Source organism: Puma concolor, chromosome D3, assembly GCF_028749965.1.
Source record: "Puma concolor isolate L17-30 chromosome D3, mPumCon1.1.hap2, whole genome shotgun sequence".
NCBI classification, from domain to species: domain Eukaryota; kingdom Metazoa; phylum Chordata; class Mammalia; order Carnivora; family Felidae; genus Puma; species Puma concolor.
This window is the reverse complement of record NC_141678.1, coordinates 21,686,067-21,705,362: the sequence shown is the minus strand read 5'-3', so window position 1 is coordinate 21,705,362 and position 19,296 is coordinate 21,686,067. Positions and strand designations below refer to the sequence as shown.

At 39.5% G+C, this 19,296-nt stretch overlaps 1 protein-coding gene across 1 annotated transcript in view; it reads left to right on the top strand.

Moving 5' to 3' along the window:
- SFI1 (SFI1 centrin binding protein) overlaps nt 1–19,296 on the top strand; it is a 104,841-nt gene that overhangs the window by 45,877 nt on the left and 39,668 nt on the right. Inside the window, exons 8-10 of the mRNA XM_086682034.1 lie at nt 5,913–6,030; nt 8,316–8,418; nt 18,600–18,756. Of these exons, the coding sequence (XP_086538160.1) occupies nt 5,913–6,030; nt 8,316–8,418; nt 18,600–18,756 (378 nt within the window). The remainder of the gene's footprint in view (nt 1–5,912; nt 6,031–8,315; nt 8,419–18,599; nt 18,757–19,296) is intronic.

Genomic DNA, 19,296 nt, shown 5'->3' with positions numbered 1-19,296 from the left:
GATTGAAAGTAGGGGGATGGAGAACCATCTATCATGCTAATGGACATCAGAAGAGAGCTGGAGTAGCTGTACGTCTATCAGAAAAACTAGATTTTAAAACAAAGACTGTAACGAGTTGAAGGACATAATATCATAATTAAAGAAGAGCTAACAATCATAAATACTTATGCCCCCAACTCGAAATCACCCAAATATATAAACCAATTAATCATAAATATAAACTCATTAATAAAATACAATAGTAGGAGACTTTAACACCCCACTTACAGCAATGGACCGATCATCTCAGCAGAAAATCAACAGAGAAACAGTGGCTTTGAATGATAAATTGGACTGTATGGACTTAACAGATATATTCAGAACATTTCATCCTAAAGCAGCAAATACCCATTCTTCTCGAGTGCACGTGGAACATTATCCAGAATAAATCACATACTGAGTCACAAAATCAGCTCTCAAGAAGTACAAAAAGATTGATATCATACCATGCATATTTTCAGACCACAGTACTATGAAACTTGAAATCAACCACAAGAAAAAATATAGAAAGACCACAAATACTTGGAGGTTAAAGAATATCTTATTAAAGAATGAACGTGCTAACCAGGAAATTAAAGAGGAAATTAAAAAGTACATGGAAGCCAATGAAAATGAAAACACGACAGTCCAAAACCTTTGGGATGCAGCAAAGGCAGTCATAAGAGGGAAATACATAGCAATCCAGGCCTTCCTAAAGAAGGAAGAAATGTCTCAAATACACAACCTAACCTTATACCTAAAGGAGCTGGAAAAAGAACAGCAAATAAAGCCCAAAACCAGCAGAAAATGGGAAATATAAAGATTAGAGCAGAAATCAATGATATAGTAAAAAAAAAAAAAACCAAACAACAGAACAGATCCACAAAACCAGGAGCTGGTTCTTTGATAGAATTAACAAAATTGATAACCCCCCAGCCAGATTTATCAAAGAGAAAAAGGAAAGGACCCAAATAAATAAAATCACGAATGAAAGAGGAGAGATCACAACCAGCACCACAGAAATACAAACAATAATAAGCGAATATTATGAGCAATTACATGCCAACAAATTGGGGAATCTGGAAGAAATGGATAAATTCCTAGAAACATATAAACTACCAAAACTGAAACAGGAAGAAATAGAAAATTTGAACAGACCCATAACCAGAAAGAAATTGAATCAATAATCAAAAATCTCTCAACAAACGAGTCCAGGGCTGGATGGCTTCTCAGGGGAATTCTACCAGACATTTAAAGAACAGTTAATACCCATTCTTTTGAAGCTGTTCCAAAAAATAGAAATGGAAAGAAAACTTCCAAACTTATTCTATGAGGTCAACTTTACCTTGATTCCAAAACCAGACAGACCTCACTAAAAAGGAGAATTACAGACCAATTTCCCTAATGGACATGGATGCAAAAATTCTCAGCAAGATGCTAGCAAACCAAATCCAACAATATATTAAAAGAATTATTCACCACGATCAAGTGGGATTTATTCCTGGGCTGCAGGGGTGGTTCAGTGTCCACAAATCAATCAATATGATTCATCACATTAATAAAAGAAAGGATAAGAACAACATGATCCTCTCAATAGATGCAGAAAAAGCACTTAACAAAAAATAGCCTACTTTATTGATAAAAACCCTTAAGAAAGTAGGAGTAGAGGGAACATACCTCAACATCATAAAGACCATATATGAAAGACTCACCGCTAGTATCATCCTCAATGGGTAAAAATTGAGAGCTTTCTCTCTAAGGTCAGGACCCGTGACAGGGATGGCCACTCTCACCACTGTTGTTCAACATAGTACTGGAAGTCCTAGCCTCAACAATCAGACAACACAAAGAAATAAAAGGCATCCAAATTGGCAAGGAAGAAGTCAAACTTGCACTCTTGCAGATGACATGATACTCTATGTGGAAAACCCAAAAGACTCCACCAGAAAACTCCTAGAACTGATAACATGAGTTCAGCAAAGTCACAGAGTATAAAATCAACATACAGAAATCAGTTGCATTTCTATATGCCAATAATGAAGCAGCAGAAAGAGAAATCAAGGAATCAATTCTATTTACAATTGCACCAAAACCCATAAGATACCTAGGAGTGAACCTAACCAAAGAGGTAAAAGATCTGTATGCTAAAAACTATAGAAAGCTTAAGAAGTTGAAGAAGACACAAAGAAATGGAAAAACATTCAATGCTCATGGATTAGAAGAACAGTTATTGTTAAAGTACCTACACTACCCAAAGCACTCTACACATTCAATGCAATCCCTAGCAAAATAACACCAGTATTCTTCACAGAGCTAGAACAAACAATCCTAAAATTTTTATGGAACCAGAAAAGACCCCAAATAGCCAAAATAATGATGAAAAAGAAAACCAAAGCTGGAGGCATCACAATTCCAGACTTCATGCTATATTACAAAGCTGTTATCATCAAGACAGTATGGTACTGGCACAAAACCAAACATCTAGGTCAGTAGAACAGAATAGAGAACCCAGAAATGGACCCACAAATGTATGGGAAACTAATCTTTGACAAAACAGGAAAGAATATCCAATGGAAGAAAGACAGTCTCCTTAGCAAATGGTGTTGGGAAAACTGGAGTGACATGCAGAAGAATGAACCTGGACCACTTTTTTACACCATACATAAAAATAAACTCAAAATGGATGAAAGACCAAAATGAAACACAGGAAACCATGAAAATCCTAGAGGAGAACACAGGCAACAACCTCTTTGACCTCATTCACAGCAACTTTTTACTAGACATAGCTCCAGAGGCAAGGGAAACAAAAGCAAAACTGAACTATTGGGACCTCATCAAGATAAAAAGCTTCTACACAGTGAAAGAAACAGTCAATGTAACTAAAAGGCAACCAACAGAATGGGAGAAGATATTTGCAAATGAAATATCGGATAAAGGGTAAGTATTCAAAATCTATAAAGAACTTCTCAAACTCAACACCCCAAAAACCAAATAATCCAGGGAAGAAATGGGCAAAAGACATGAACACTTTTCCAGAGAAGACATCCAGATGGCTAACAGACACATGAAAAGATGCTCAACATCACTCATCATCAGGGAAATACAAATCAAAACCACAATGAGATAAATACCTCATACCTATCAGAATGGCTAAAATTAACAACTCTGGAAACAACAAATGTTGGCGAGGATGCAGAGAAAGGGGAACACTTTGGCACTGTTGGTGGGAATGCAAACTGGTGCAGCCACTTTGGAAAACAGTATGGAAGTTCCTCAAAAAATCAAAAATAGAGCTACCCTGTGATTCAGCAATTACACTACCTAGGTATTTATCTGAAGGATACAAAAATGCTGATTTGAAGGGGTACATGCACCCTAATGTTTATAGCAGTACTATTAATAGTAGCCTGAGTATGGAAAGAGCCCAAATGTACATTGATGGATGAATGGATAAAGACGATGTGGTATATTTTATACGATGGAATATTAGTGATCAAAAAGAATGAAATCTTGCCATTTGCAACAACGTGGATGGAACTAGAATGTATTATGCTGAGTGAAGTAAGTCAGACAAATATATGATTTCACTCATATGTGGAATTTAAGAAACAAACAAATGAACATAGGGGAAGGGAAGGGAAAATAAGACAAAAACAGGGAGGCAAACCGTAAGAGACTCTTTTTTAAAAAAAACATTTTTTTAGGTTTACTTGTTTATTTTGAGAGAGGGAGAGGGAGGGAGGGAAGGGGGGGGAATGGGTGGGGGGAGGGGCAGAGGAGAGAGAGAATCCCAAGTAGGCTCAACACTGGCAAAGCAGGGCTTGAACCCATGAACTGTGAGATCATGAGTTAGACACTTAACCAACTGAGCCACCCAGGCCCCCAATAAGAGACTCTTTTTTTTTTTTTTTTTAATTTTTTTTTTCCAACGTTTATTTATTTTTAGGACAGAGAGAGACAGAGCATGAACGGGGGAGGGGCAGAGAGAGAGGGAGACACAGAATCGGAAACAGGCTCCAGGCTCTGAGCCATCAGCCCAAGGCCTGATGCGGGGCTCGAACTCCCGGACCGCGAGATCGTGACCTGGCTGAAGTCGGACGCTTAACCGACTGCGCCACCCAGGCACCCCAATAAGAGACTCTTAAATACAGAGAATAAACTGAGGGTTGTTGGAGGGGTGTTGGGTAGGGGGATGGGCTAAATGGGTGATGGACATTAAGGAGGGCACTTGTTGGGATGAGCACTGGGTGTTGTATGTAAGCCAGTTTGACAATAAATTATATAAATAAATAAATGTATGTATGTAAGTGATGTAAGTGATGAATCACCAAATTCTGTTCCTGCAAACATTATTACACTATATGTTAACTAACTTGGATTTAAATAAAATGAAAAATATAAAGAAATATTCAAAATATCTTTAGTGATGTTCTAATTTACTTCATTATGATCAGAGAACTTAGTATGACTTCAGTTCTGTTACATTTGTTCAGGTTTGTTTTATTTTGTTTCAGAACGTGCTTTGTCTTGTGAATAGTCTATCTTTGAGGAATGTGCATTCTTCTGTCTCATATTATTATTTAAAATTATAATGAATACAGCTATATTATGGGGTAGAAAGAAAAGTCACTTGAATTCTTCAGATAAAAAGAGTTGTTTCTGACCTATGACAGTTGTCTCAGGCTATGCCCACAGACCTCAGGGAGTATCTTTTCACTCTCATACTGTTAAGTAAAAAAGTAACAAGTACTTTTAGGCCTTTGGGAAGTGTGGTTCTCTAAATTGTCTAGAATCATGGCAGAGACCATTAATGCAGATTCTTGTATACCACCCTCAGGAAAATAACAGCTTGCATTTATTGGAGACACTTTTCATAGATGATCTCATTTACCCTTGGCAAACATACCTTTAAAGAAGGCGCCATTTTATAGATGAGGAACTTGTATGATGTTACTCAGCCCAGTGATAAGCTCAGTATTCACACCTGGTATGTCTTACTCAGGAACCCAAACTCTAAACCACAGCAGCATTGCCCGAGGGGCCTAAGGAAGCTACATGTTGTATTCTCTGTGTCTTGACTTGATTGGTTAATTGCTATGAAATAGAAATAAAGCTCTTGTCTTACCACATTTTGAGAAAGTCTTGAACACGGTTGACATAATTTTGTTTTCTCCTTTGTGTTCTGAAAAGAACAGAAATTAACTTCATTAGTGATGGCTTTCATAATGAAAATGGCATTACTTCAAAGGGAGACCTATGGACCTTTACACTTCCCGTATTTAGTAAATTCTCTTTCTTCCAGGAACACTACTGGTCCTTTTTATTCTGTTTTCCAAGCAGATACAGATAGTATCCTTTTCTTTTGTCTTGCTTATTCTACTTTACAATTATTATTTCAAGCAGCAAGTTTTAGAACATAATTTTTTCTCCTTTAACTTTATGCTGTGGGAAGTTTTAAATGTCTACAAAATTGGAAGATGAAATAATGAACCTCCATGTACCTGTCACTCAGCTTCATCAGTTACCAACTCATACCAGTCTCACTTCTCTGCTTTTTTGTGTTATTCACATTATTTCATCTGTAAGTATCACAGAATATATATCTAGAAAGAATGTCGTTTAAAACAGAAGATTTCTGAACAGTGTAGTATGTTTATTTTCCTTTAAGTGGTTTGTAAATGTCATCACTTGTATAGCCATTCTTCACCTGTCCTTTTGTCTTTATTCATTTTGTAGATTTTCACAACTTTTCCACCAGGGGGCACTTGAAGGCTGGATGAATTTAGATATTCAAAAGGAGGGTGAATACAGAGAGCCCATGAGCTTCTCGATAACCCAGAAGTACTCTGTTATCTTTCCCTACTCCTTTTTGAAAATCTTTTTGATGCATCTAGATGCAAAGCAAAAGATGCGGCAGGCCTGGAAGTCCTGGATGATCTACGTGGTTTTTCGTAGAACCAAACTTCAGATGCAGACCACTGCCCTGGAGTTTAGGCAGCGGAGTATTTTATGGTGAGTGTGTTCAATTGCTCTGCAAATCAGCAGCTATCATTTGACCTCTGTTTTGTATTATGCACATAAATACCCACCTTAGGGGTGCCTGGGTGGCTCAGGTGGTTAAGCATCTGACTCTCAATTTTTTCAGCTCAGGTCATGATCTCACCGTTTGTGAGATCCAGCCCCCTGTTGGGCTCTGCACTAACAGCATGATGCCTGCTTAGGATTCTCGCTTTCCCTGTCTCTCTGCCCCTCCCTTGCTCGCTCTCTGTCTTTCTCAGAATAAAAAAAAAACATTTTTCTAAAAACCCACTGCAGGGTGTCTGGGTGGCTCATTCAGTTAAGTGTCTGAATTCAGCTCAGGTCATGATCTCACAGTTCAAGGGTTTGGGCCCTGCATTGGGCTCCACGCTGGTGGTGTGGAGATTGCTTGGGGTTCTCTCTTTCTCCCTCTCTCTCTGCCCCCTCTCAACTCATGCTTTCTCTTTCTCAAAAATAAATTAATTTTTTAAAAAAACCACCTTAAACAGTGTTTCAAACATAGTTGATCCTTAAATAAATATTTATTGACAACTTGTTCAACTACACTATCAGGTTTTCACATAATCAGCAGTAACAGTAATTGACTACTTACTGTGTTTGAGTAAACACTGTTGTTTGTGTGTGTTAATTTTTTAATGTAAAGTCTCATTTCATCATCACCATAAACTAAAATAAGTACTGTTTTTGTAAATATTAAGATACACAGAGTCCAAGGGCACCTGGGTGGCTCAGTCATTTGAGTGTCTGACTCTTGATTTTGGCTCAGGTCATGATAATCACAGTTTGTGGGTTTGAATTCCACGTCGGGCTCTGCACTGACAGCATGGAACCTACTTGGGATTCTCTCTCTCCCTCTCTCTTCTCTTTCTCCACTTGTGTGCACACCTGCATTCTCTCTCAAAGTAAATACATAAACCTTAAAAAAAAAAAAAAAAAAAGATAACACAAAGGGTCTCAGAAAGGTTGAGTAATTTGCCCGAGCCCATATAAGTTGTAATTGGTAAAATAGGGCTCAGCTACCCATCTTTCTGATGCTAAAGCCCATTTTCATAACTGCCCTATACAGCATTTCATCAGCATTGTCCACACCTTGGAGGGACATGAATTAGTTGACTTTGAAAACCAGACATGTGTAACAATGAGCTGCTTTTATAGTGGGACTGATCCCACTGAATGCTGTCTCTGGTTGGTCCTTTAGGTGTCCTGAATGGCAGCATATTAAAAGCTCAAAAGAGGTGGACCTTCTGATATAGATAAGAGCAGAAGCTTTGCAGCTAGACTGACTTGAGCTCAAATCCATGTTCCCACATGTATAGTTGTGTCCTTTCACCTCCACATTTCACTTTCCTCATTTGTGAAATAGGTACACCTTGAAGTGTCTTTCAGGGTTGTCATGGGAGATAAATATGATGACATCCGAAGTATTTAACATGGTATCCAGAACATCAGTACACCTAAAAATTCTTTTTTGTTTTAAATAACCTCTTTAAGTTATTTAAAATTTATTTGGCAAATATTTTTGAATGCTTAATAAGTGTACATTTCTATCAGAGTCTATGGGGGATGTTTTTACATAATTTTACTTATTTACGGGGCTTAAAATGTTCCTAGTCCTGTACTGGCTGCTGGGACTGAATTCAGGCAACTTGTAATCCCCTAAGTGCTTATAAAGGTAAGTAGTAATGTAAGATAGCTTGAGATTTTGAAGTGAGTGATGCTGCTAAGCATGGCCCAGGTTAGGACGACATAAAGATTTTGCTAGGTTAGAGTGACCAAAGTGAGTGCTTCTGTAAAAAGCAGAGGTTGCAAACTCTCATTTCCTCATTACTGTTTTCCTACAGCTAATTAGAAAATAAGCAGAAAGGACGCCAAGACTGGAGATCTAAAAGCCATGTTTTTTGTAATTTGTTTTGTGAAATCTCCTGATTTTTTTGTATGTTGGCAATAATTCATATTTTTAAACGTGTGTAGTTCCAAATAGATCATGTCTGGAGTTTCTAAGACTGGAGCTGACCTTAGGAACCATCAGTTTCCAGCCCTAAATTGGCTGTTCTAGGACTGCTTCTCGTTTTTTTTTGTTTGTTTGTTTTTTTATTTTTTTATTTTTTTCAGCAGTGGCTCCAACAGATGTCAGTCGAGATGGCACAGTGAGGGAATAGAGACTTGAGACGAGGGTCCAAGGCCCAGCCCTCATTGACCTTCTCTTTTCTGGGTGGCTTTTTTTTGACTGGTTCTATCTTTGGTTTGTTCTTTGACAGGGTGTGGTGGAGCCACTGGAGGCAGCAGCTGGGATGGGTCCGTGTGGGCCATGCCCTCCATGCATCAGCTGTGAAGCACAGGGCCCTGAGCCTCCAGCTGCAGGTGAGCACAGCAGACTTTGGCATAGGTGTCTTCTGTCCATGTTGTCAAACCCCACAGCCACAGAGGGCAGGGTTGGATTCCCAAGAAGGCTGGCCATCATGCTGCTCCCTCTCTCCTAGGCCCTCCCTGCAGCTAAGGGGGTCAGAGGCGGTGGGCGGGGGTGGAGGGCAGAAGCAACATGGAAGGCTGGGTTCAGTGGATAGAGGCTGCTATTAGGAATATGCTAGGGTCATCTGGGTGGCTCAGTCAGTTAAACATCCGACTTTGGCTCAGGTCATGATCTTGTAGTTGGTGAGTTCAAGCTGCACACCAGGCTATGTGCTGACAGCACGGAGCCTGGAGCTGCTTCAATCCTGTCTTCCATCTCTACCCCCACCCTCCCACTCAGGTGCACAGGCACACATGCACTCTCTCCCTCTTTCAAAAATAAAATAAAAAACATTTAAAAAATATGCTTAAATGTGATTACCAATGGTTTGTATGGTGCATTTGCTAATCATGGAGCTGGAAGGGCATTTATGAATTAGTTACAAATATGATTAAAGAAACAACAGTATATTCTTTTTTTTTTTTTTTTAATTTTTTTTAACATTTATTTATTTTTGAGACAGAGAGAGACAGAGCATGAACGGGGAAGGGTCAGAGAGAGGGAGACACAGAATCTGAAGCAGGCTCCAGGCTCTGAGCCGTCAGCCCAGAGCCCGACGCGGGGCTCGAACCCACGGACCGCGAGATCGTGACCTGAGCCGAAGTCGGCCGCTTAACCGACTGAGCCACCCAGGCGCCCCAACAGTATATTCTTTATTTCTTTATTGCTGTTTTCCTGTAGCAAGTTAGAAAATAATGAGGGCAGAAAAGAAACTGAGACTGTAAAGAAAACCTGGCTTCTAAATACAATTTTGCTTATATTGAGGTTTCTTTTGAGGATGCCACTAGCTTTTGGTCAGTAATAAAGGCCTAACATCTGTACTAAGACTATGCTGTGGTGAAGCTTTCTTATGACCTTTGATAGACTCTGAGTTTCTCTCAGTTCTTTGGTCTGCTGAGTACTTCTAGGGCTGCCATGTCAGTTATAGAGAATAGAACAGGGAATAGGGAAAAAAAAGAAGTGACCTTTACTATATATAGGAGTAAATCTCTTTTTAATCTGACAACATGTTGCATCGTCAGTGCAAAGGTGTGCAGTATATGGAAATCACATGCAAATAGCATATACAATCATCTAGGTCAGGGGTCCACAGAGTGGCCCACATGTCATATTTGGCCTACAGTCTGTTGTAAATAAAGTTTTATTGGGATGCAGTTATACCTGCATTGTCCAAGGTTGCTTTCAGGCTACAAGGGCAGAGTTGAGTAGTTCCCACAGAGACTGTGTGTCATGCAAGTCTAAAATAGTTATTAATTGACTTTGAAGAAAAAATTTGCTCAGGGCACCTGGTTGGCTCAGTTGGTTAAGTGTCCAACTTCGGCTCAGGTCATGATCTCTTGGATCGTGAGTTTGAGCCCCATGTTGGGCTCTGTGCTGACAGCACAGAGCCTCTGTGTCCCCCACTCTCTCTGCCCCTCCTCCTCTCGCCTTTCTCCCAAAGAGCCACTCCGAGAGCCTATAAACCCATTCTGCTGGTGCTATTGCTCAGAACACTTCAGAATTCCCTTTTGATTGTTGTCTTCAAAGCTTGCAACGACAGATTTGACTGAATAATTTTAGTGAGAGCAGGTTTTCATGGTTAGTGGTTGGATTTAACATATAAAACAACCCAAGGTCATTCAGAGTCAAATTCAGTGAAAATTATGAATCATCAAGATCATATTAGTATATACGGGGCACGGGGTGTCTGGGTGGCTCAGTCAGTTGAGCATCTAACTCTTGATTTCAGTTTGAGTCATGATTCCACAGTTTAACAGGCTCTGCACTGATACTGTACAGCCTGCTTGGGATTCTCTCTTTCTAAATAAATAAATGAACTTAAAAAAAAAGATATTGATATGGACCAAAAGCTGTGTGAAACTCTAAGACCAGATTTTATTATGCAGATTATGAGTAATAGTGCATTATATCTGGTAAGTACCATATGGTTTACCAAGAATTTATACTTAAGTCATTTCTTTTAAGCCTCATGACATCTCTGAACTAGGCAGCATAGACATCATGAGATATGTGAAATTAAAAAAATGTTTTTTATCAATTTGTGTACCTCAAACATAGAAACACTGAATATAAAACCTTTATAAAAACATGAGCAGATACCCAAGTAACCACTACCCAGATTTAGAAGGTGTTCACATTTTCCATACTTGTTCAAACACTGCTCAAGCCCTGCTCTTCCTCCATTCTGCCACCATCCATCCTCAGAGATGTCCCCTGCACTGATACAAGGTTATCATTCCCTTGTGTTCTTTTTCACTTGTAGAAATGTGTGCATACATACCACAAAGAAGAAATGTTCTGGTTTTGTGTAGTTAGGAAATTGATGAATGGTGTCATACTGGGCATTACTATGCAGCTTGCCTTTTTTATGCAACAGTATATTTTTGAGGTGTATCCTTGTAGGTATGTAGAGATCTATTAACCGTACACTATGCCATTGTATGAATAAGGTACAGTTTATCTGCTTCAATAGTAGTCAGTATTTATGCTAATGATGGACTATTGATTACTTCTACATATTTTCAATTACAAATGGTTCTGCAGAGAGCATTTTTAAACATATATTATTGTGCAAGAGTCTGAAAGATTCTGTATTCTGGTTCCTGGAAATGACCTTGTTGGTTCATTGGGTATTCATCTCTCTGTCTTTATTAAGGATTGCCTAGTTGCTTTCCAGTGTTGTGCCGATTTAAGTGCTAACGTTTCAGTTCTCATTTCTTTCTGCCTCCTTAGCACTGTGCATTGCCAGACTTGGTCATCTTCACCAATTTGATAGGTATGGAACAGTAATTCACTGTTGCTTTAATTTGTGTTTCACTGATTCCTGGTGAGGCCCAGCATCTTTTCAGATGCTTGTTTGCATTTGGGTTTCTGCTTTTGAGCTTGTTTACATTCCTCACTCTTTATTATGTTGGGTTATTTGACCTTTTTTTTTTTTAATTTTTTAATGTTTATTTTTAAGAGAGAGAGAAGGAGATAGATAAAGCATGAGCAGAGGAGGGACAGAGAGAGAGGGAGACACAGAATCCTAAGCAGGCTCCAGGCTGCTCAACGTGGGGCTCAAACTCATGAGCTGTGAAATCATGACCTAAGCCGAAGTCTGATGCTTAACTAAGCCACCCAGGCACCACCCCCCTTTTTTTTAAATACTGATTTGTGGACATTGTTTTAGATTCTGCTTACTAATCTTTTGATGTTAGGGGTGCCTGGGTGGCTCAGTTGGTTACATGTCTGACTCTTGATTTCGGCTCAGGTCATGATCTCACGATTTGTGAGTTTGATCCCCGTGTCAGGCTCTGTGCTGAAAGTGTGGAGCCTGCTTGGGGTTCATTCATTCATATTCTCTCTCTCTCTCTCTCTCTCTCTGTCTCCCTCCCTCCCTCCCTCTCATCTTCTTTCTCCCTCCCCTCTCAAGAATAAATAAATAAATTTAAAACAATAAAAACCAAAAGCTCATCTTTTGAGTGTTATATACTTTACACGTACTTTTTTCCAGTCTATAGCTTTTTAAAAAAATTTTTTTGCTTTGCTTATGATGCCTTTTTTTCCATACAGATACTATTAATTTCACCGTAGCCTAATTTATTCTTGTATCTTATGGTTTGGTCTTTAATATATTTTGGGTTTAATTTTATAAATTGTGTGAAAAGGGTCTTAATTTGTCATTTTCCATATGGATAATTAATTGCTGCAGCACTATTTGCTGATTCATCCATCCTTTATCTTTTTTTTTTTTTTTTTTAAGTTTACTTATTTATTTTGAGGCGGGGAGGGGCAGAGAGAGAGAGAGGGAGAGAGAGAGACTCCCAAGCAGGCTCTGCATGGGGCTTGATCTCACAAATTGTGAGATCATGACCTGAACCAAAATCAAGAGTCAGATGCTTAACTGACTAAGCCACCTAGGTGCCCCTGTCCTTTATCTTTTTTATATGATTATTAATCTACTTTCACTATAGAGTAAAGTCCCAGTTATTCATGGGTCTGTTCTGGGCTCTTCATTCCATTGGTCTGTATTTCTCTCTCTGAGCCAATACCACACTATTAATTGTGATTGAATAAAGCAGGTAAGAAAGACTACCTAGGTTTCCACCTCAATCACCTATTTGCTTTGTACCTTTTAATGAGTTACCTACCCTCCCTGTACCTTAGATTTTTTTTATCTGTAAGTAGATAATAATAGTGCCTACCTCATAGGTTTGTTGAAGATTAAGTGTGATGATACATGTACTAGGCTTAGAGCAATACCTAGAATATGGAAAGCTCAGTAAGTGTTAGCTGTTTATTACTGTTTCTACTTTTACGAGCTATCTCTTGTCTTTATACATGAAAAAGGATGACCTGTTTTATTCTCGATCTTTGTAAAATCACCTTACCTATTCTTTTTACTCTTTCTTACTAATTTTAGGATTAACTGTCAAGTTCCACCTCTAAGCCTACTAGGATTTTTACTATAACGCACTGACTTTTTACATTAGATTGGGGAAAATTGTCATGTTTATGATACTGAGTCATCCCGTCCATGAACTTGAACCCGTCTTGTGATATGTTGATGAGCATGAGAGGGAGAGTAAGAAGGATTAGATCATGAAGTACATAAGGAGGCAGGGACTGTAGGTAAGGTCTTGCAGGCTATGCCCATGAAGGCTTTGGTTCTTATTCCAGTGGAGGTAAGAAGCTGCTGTCTTTGAGCGAGGGTGATATGATCACACTTACTTCTTAATGGGATCCCTTTGGTTCATCATGTGCTGCCTTTTGGGAAGAAAGAGAGGTGTGTGTGTGTGTGTGTGTGTGTGTGTTTATACACACGTGTGTTTATATTTTTGAGAAGAACTAAGGGAAAAATAAGCCCAAAACTAACAAAAAGTGGTTTGTTAGTGGTAGGGGGTTGCAGGGAATAGTGTGGAAACAAAATATTTCTGTGATTTTACTTTCTTATACAATTTTAACTTTGAACCGTGTAGATATTTTATATAATTAAAAAAAAAACACTCAAGTGAATCAAAAAGGAAAAAAAGCAATCCCTAGAATTTTGAGGCACACTAAAACAAACTTAAATTTGTAGCCATGACTATACAGAGAAAATAATTACTTCAAATAACTTTAAAATAGAATATTTTGACTGTTCATCCCTAGTGGGATGCATTCTAAGGACACAAAGAACTTCTAGGAAATCCAAAACCCACATTCAGTAGTCTTATTGTTCATGGCAGGTTTAGAAACTATTATAGCTACATTGTGAAATAGAGCAAATGACTATGGCAGTGGCATTGGGAATCATGATTTTCAGTTTAAAAGAAAAGATTACAAATATAAAAGAAATTAAATAAAAAGCCCTGTCATCTGAGATTGGAAACGTAAATATCAATATGGACTTAAGATGTTTTTTAACTTAAAAAATGTATTTCTAGTTCTATTTACGGAAAAATTAGAAGCAATAAGTAGCGAGAATGTACGGCATTTAGCATTCCCAGTGCCCAAGTTATGGTCTCTGTTATGTCCTGGCTGAAAGGAACTGAGGCTTTTTGGAGAAATGGCTGATTCCAGGTCTAGAGCAGGATATGGACATCATAAGCCCAGGATATAGTCTGCTGGAAAGTGAGGAAATTAGCAAAGGCTAATGGAATTGTGTCAGAACTCAGCCAAAAGACTCATAGACTTACGATAGAACAATTGGGACCTCAGAAAGTAATGACTGCAGTGAATGAAAACACATCAAATATATAAAAATCCATGCATGTATAATGGGGGAGGAGGAACTCACTGGTCACATATTTGGGTTGTTAGAGCATTTACTCAATTAGAAAATTAATGAAAGCCTAGGTGGCTCAGTTGGTTAAGCATCCGAGTCTTGATTTCAACTCAGATCATGAGTGAGTCCCATGTTGGGCCAAGCACTGGGCATCTAGCCTGCTTGGGATATATTCATTCTCTCTTTCTCTCTCTCTCTCAAAAAAATAAATAAAATAAAATTAATGAAAGCAAAAAATCAAGCATTTTCCCTGCCTTTCCTGTATAAACTATATCTTTGCAAAACCAGAGGGTAGGCCTCTTTACAAAATTCCAGTTAGTAGATGCAGAAGGATTACTAGAATCAGAAAATCAGTTTTGCCACCCCTAATGAGAAAATGGATCCAAGCAGCAACCACTGACTGAGAAGACCATGAGGAAAAGTAATGGAGGGATCAGGCTAACTTCATCTGAAGCCACTGACAGTCTTGATATGGCTAAAACTGGGGCAGCCAGCCATGATGTGCCTCATGATGCGAGGTAGTGGGAGGCCCCAGCACCACTTGAGAAATGTTCTTGCCTAAAAATTTGAACATGACTCCAACCAAGTCTAACATGAATCTAACTATCAGTTCCCAGGAAATATAGGGATCAAGGAGAAAAGTCAGAGACCCTTGCTGAGACAATCAGCCAAATCTAAAATGTGGGACATGTTTAGTGTCTCTGAAAAATTGGTGGCATGAAAGAGGAAAAGAGGCAGGGAAGAAAACTGTCCCATAAAAAGGAGGGATTTAAGTGACATAACCAAAATAAACCAAAAGGATCGCTCTGGCTATGTAACCAAACCACACAAGTGTTCATCCATCCAATGCACAGCAAGCCAATAAAAACTGATACCAAACTTTTGCTGTGAAGAAAGATAGGCTACTTATTAGCGTGGCACCACCCAGGAGAACGAGAAGGTAATGTTCAAAAGTCCCAAACTGTTTTGGGCACCTGAGTGGCTCAGTTGGTTAAGCATCCGACTTCAGCTCTCTGGGCTCTCTGCCGTCCGTGCAGAGCCCACTTTGGATCCTCTGTCCCCCCTCTCTCTGACCCTCCCCTGCCTGTGCTCACTTGCTCTCTCTCTCAAAAATAAACATTAAAAATAAATAAATGAAACAAAAGTCCCAAACTCTCTAACGGCTTTACAAGCAGGGGTTTTTAAAGGGTGAAAATTCAGGGTAAGGGTCTCAGGGTCTTGGATCACACTTGATTAGAGTTAGGTCAGCTATCACATTTCCTTCCTTGATCATTTTGTCCCTTTTGGCATCTCCCAGTCTGGTTTCAGTGTGATTGTAGTGAGATGGTCGTTCTGCTTCAGGGACCCGGTTGTTCTGCATCATGGGCCTGGAACTGCAAAACATTCTTAGGGATTGCATTAGCGATGTCATCTCTAGAGTACAAAGGCAAAAGTTCTACATCCTGTGACTATCACTAAGCTGCAAATTATTATTTTTTTCTGGCAAACACAGCACATTGTTTTTGTTATCTCAGGCAGAACAGCATCCCACAGAGTTGTTGAGAGGCAAGTTTATGTTACTCCCTGAGGCATCTTTACAGGTTTTTTTAAATAGTAAGTAGGGGCTACGTGACTCTAGTCAGAGGCAGCTAGAAGCCATATGTCTAAATTGTGGGTTCCAGGGAGGCTTGCATCCCTGGTTTCAGCTGTTGTGTTAAGAATAGACCATAAAAGATCAAGAATGAAAGCAGGGAGAGCAGTTAAGAAGCTATTACAAAATCCCAGGTGGGATTCTAGACAAGGATGATAGCAAGATGGTGTTGGATTCTGGGTATACCTTGAAGGTAATGCTGACAAGACTCGCTAATAGATGGTTAAGACGTAAAGCTTCAGAGAAAGAGTCCAAGGTGACTCCCAGGTTTCTGGCCTAAGTAACTGGAACAGTGGAGTTGCCATTTAGTAAAATGGGGAAGATGGAGGGGAGTTAGCTCCATTCTGAGCTTTGTGTCTTCAGCCTATATTATAGACCTTTTGAACATCCTCAAGGAAATGTGAAGGAAGCAGTTGAATATATGTGGAGTATGGAGGACAGGTCCAGACCTGAGATGTAAATTTGGGAGTTCTTGGCATGCAGTTGGTATTTAGTCATGAAACTGCATCAAAGGACAAAGGGAGTGAGTATAGCTTGGGGGGTCGTGGGGGGAGGGCGATTAGTCCCAGGACTGAGCCTGGGAGGAATAAAGGCGAAGGTAGCCTGGAGAATCTGCAGGCCTGATTGGCCATGTCAGATGCTTCTGGCAGGTCAGGGAAGGTGAGGAGTGGAATTTGACCTTTGGATTGAGCAACGCGGAGATCATTGATGCTCTTGGTAAGAGCAGTTTCAGTGAGCCTGATGGGGAGAGGATTCATGAAGGCCTTCCTGGGAAAAGAGAAATTAGAAAATAGACCCTTCTTTTGAGGAGTTTGGAAAGAAAAGAACTCCAGTGTTAGCTGGATGGCAAAGCGGTGGTTTGCTTAGGAATCTGATTTATTCCTTTCGGGTAGTGTTTTTTGTGACAGTAATCTTTTCCCCACAGCTTTTTATTTTTGACAAACACCAAATGACAGATACTGTATTCTCTTCACTGGTTTATCCTATTGCTAACATCTTCCTACATTTGCTTTCTCTAAGTATATCAATATATTTCTTTATATTTTCTGAGTCGCTTAAAGTTGCAGACATAAAAGTTTACCCTAAATACTTCAGCTTCTATCTCTTAAAAATAAGGATGTTCTTCTATATAATCACAATATCATTATCATATCTAAGACATTCAATATTAATATGGTAATATCTACAATACAATTCATATTTAAACTGTAGATTATTGCTATTTTAGTGTCAGGTCCAGGGTCCAATCAGAGGTCACCTGTTGTTTTCGATTGTCATATCCCTGAAAGGATTTGTGTTTTAGGATTGGAGAAATAATAGCACATTCATACGCTGATTTTAAAAACCTAGTAGAGGGTGAAAACCAATGATGCAGAAGGAGGGGAAATTGCTAGTGATGAACCTGAGAAGGTGAGAGACATGGGATGTATCCATAGTGGGGGGTGAACTTCTGATGGAAGGGAGTATGGATACTTTATTCAGAGTAGCCAGAGAGAAGGCAGAGCCTGTGGGTAGGTGGGTAGGTAGATGTGAGAGAAGCTTGAGAAAATTCTCTTTTGATAGCTTTTATTTTCTTGGTGAAATAGGAAGAATGGTATTCAGCTGAGAGGAAGGAAAGGAGAATAGGTGTTACAGGTTTAAGAAAAGAAGGTATGATGGGGCGCCTGGGTGGCGCAGTCGGTTAAGCGTCCGACTTCAGCCAGGTCATGATCTCACGGTCTGTGAGTTCGAGCCCCGCGTCAGGCTCTGGGCTGATGGCTCAGAGCCTGGAGCCTGTTTCCAATTCTGTGTCTCCCTCTCTCTCTGCCCCTTGCCCGTTCATACTCTGTCTCTCTCTGTCCCAAAAATAAATAAATGGTGAAAAAAAAAATTAAAAAAAAAAAGAAAAGAAGGTATGAAGTTGTCATCTGAGACTGTCATCTTCAAACTAGGGCATGCATATAGCTAGGCACACATGAAGACTTTGCTAAGGGTGCACAATTATGGATAGTCTTGAGGGAATCCTTTTGTAGACCCTCAACTTCTGCAGGTCACACTTCCCAGAAGCTAATGTGCCTGAGACGATAGGCTTCCTCCCACTTGGGAGAGAAAGGCAGACCCTCGCCTATCCCAAATCTGAATTAAATATATCACCCCTTGGATTGTCACAGCTTCTTGTCTGTTCGTTGATTTTATTATTCCTCTTTTTCCTTGTTGTTCTTTTAAAAAAAATGTTTTTAATGTTTATTTTTGAGAGAGAGAGAGAGAGACAGAGACAGAGCATGAGTGGGGGAGGGGCAGAGAGAGAGGGAGACACAGAATCTGAACCAGGCTTCAGGTTCTGATTCTGAGCTGTCAGCACAGAGACTGACATGGGGCTCGAACCCACAACTGTGAGATCATGACCTGAGCCATAGTCGGACCCTTAATCCACTGAGCCACCCAGTCACCCCTCCTTGTTCTTAATCCAGAAAATAAATTACTTTCTGGAAGTAGAATGTCCTTCTTAAAGAGCCTTTCACTGCAAATTTCTATAGCTCATGATCCTGCTTGGGAGTTGTTACTTCCTTGTTTCTAGTTTTAGCTTTGTATCTCAGTTTCTCTTTTCCCTCACCAGTACTTCACCTCTGTTTTCCTGCCTCTCCTTTGATTGTTGCCTCTTCTATGGTTTTCAGGCTTGGTCACAGTGGCGGGAACAGCTCCTGTATGTCCAGAAGGAGAGACAGAAGATGGTCTCTGCAGTGAAACACCATCAGCACTGGCAAAAGTGGAAATCCCTGAAGGCCTGGCTTGGATACCTGCAGGTCCGCAGAGTGAAGAGACAGCAGAAGGGTGAGCAGGAAGTCCCAGGCTCCAGAGACAGAGGATCATGTCACAATTTACAGTCTTCTGCCAGTGGTGCTGCTCTTTATTAGGAGAGATATAACCAAAGAAAAAAAAAATAGAGATAACCACATTATGCCACAAATTTTGGAAAAAAGAGATTGAGGAGGAACATACATCATCTTCAATTCACATTTAAGTTATTTCCTTCTGGCCTTTTCCACTAAAAATATTTTTTTTTTCAACAGGGTTTAATTATTACATAAATACTGTGATTATTTATGATTAATAGGATACATACAACTTTGTATCTTTTTCTACACAACTAAACATTTTCCTATGTCTTTCAGTATTCTTCATAAATGTTATTTTTTTAATGATTGTCTGCATTTTGTAGGATGGCTTACCTTAATCTATTTAGCCACTCTTGTATCTATAGATATTTGGATTGTCTCTACTTCTCCCCAATTATGCAACCCATGTGATATAGGATATTGAGGGTTTTTTTAACCACTATTCTCATGGTTTAGTTTCCCAATTAGAGTTCAG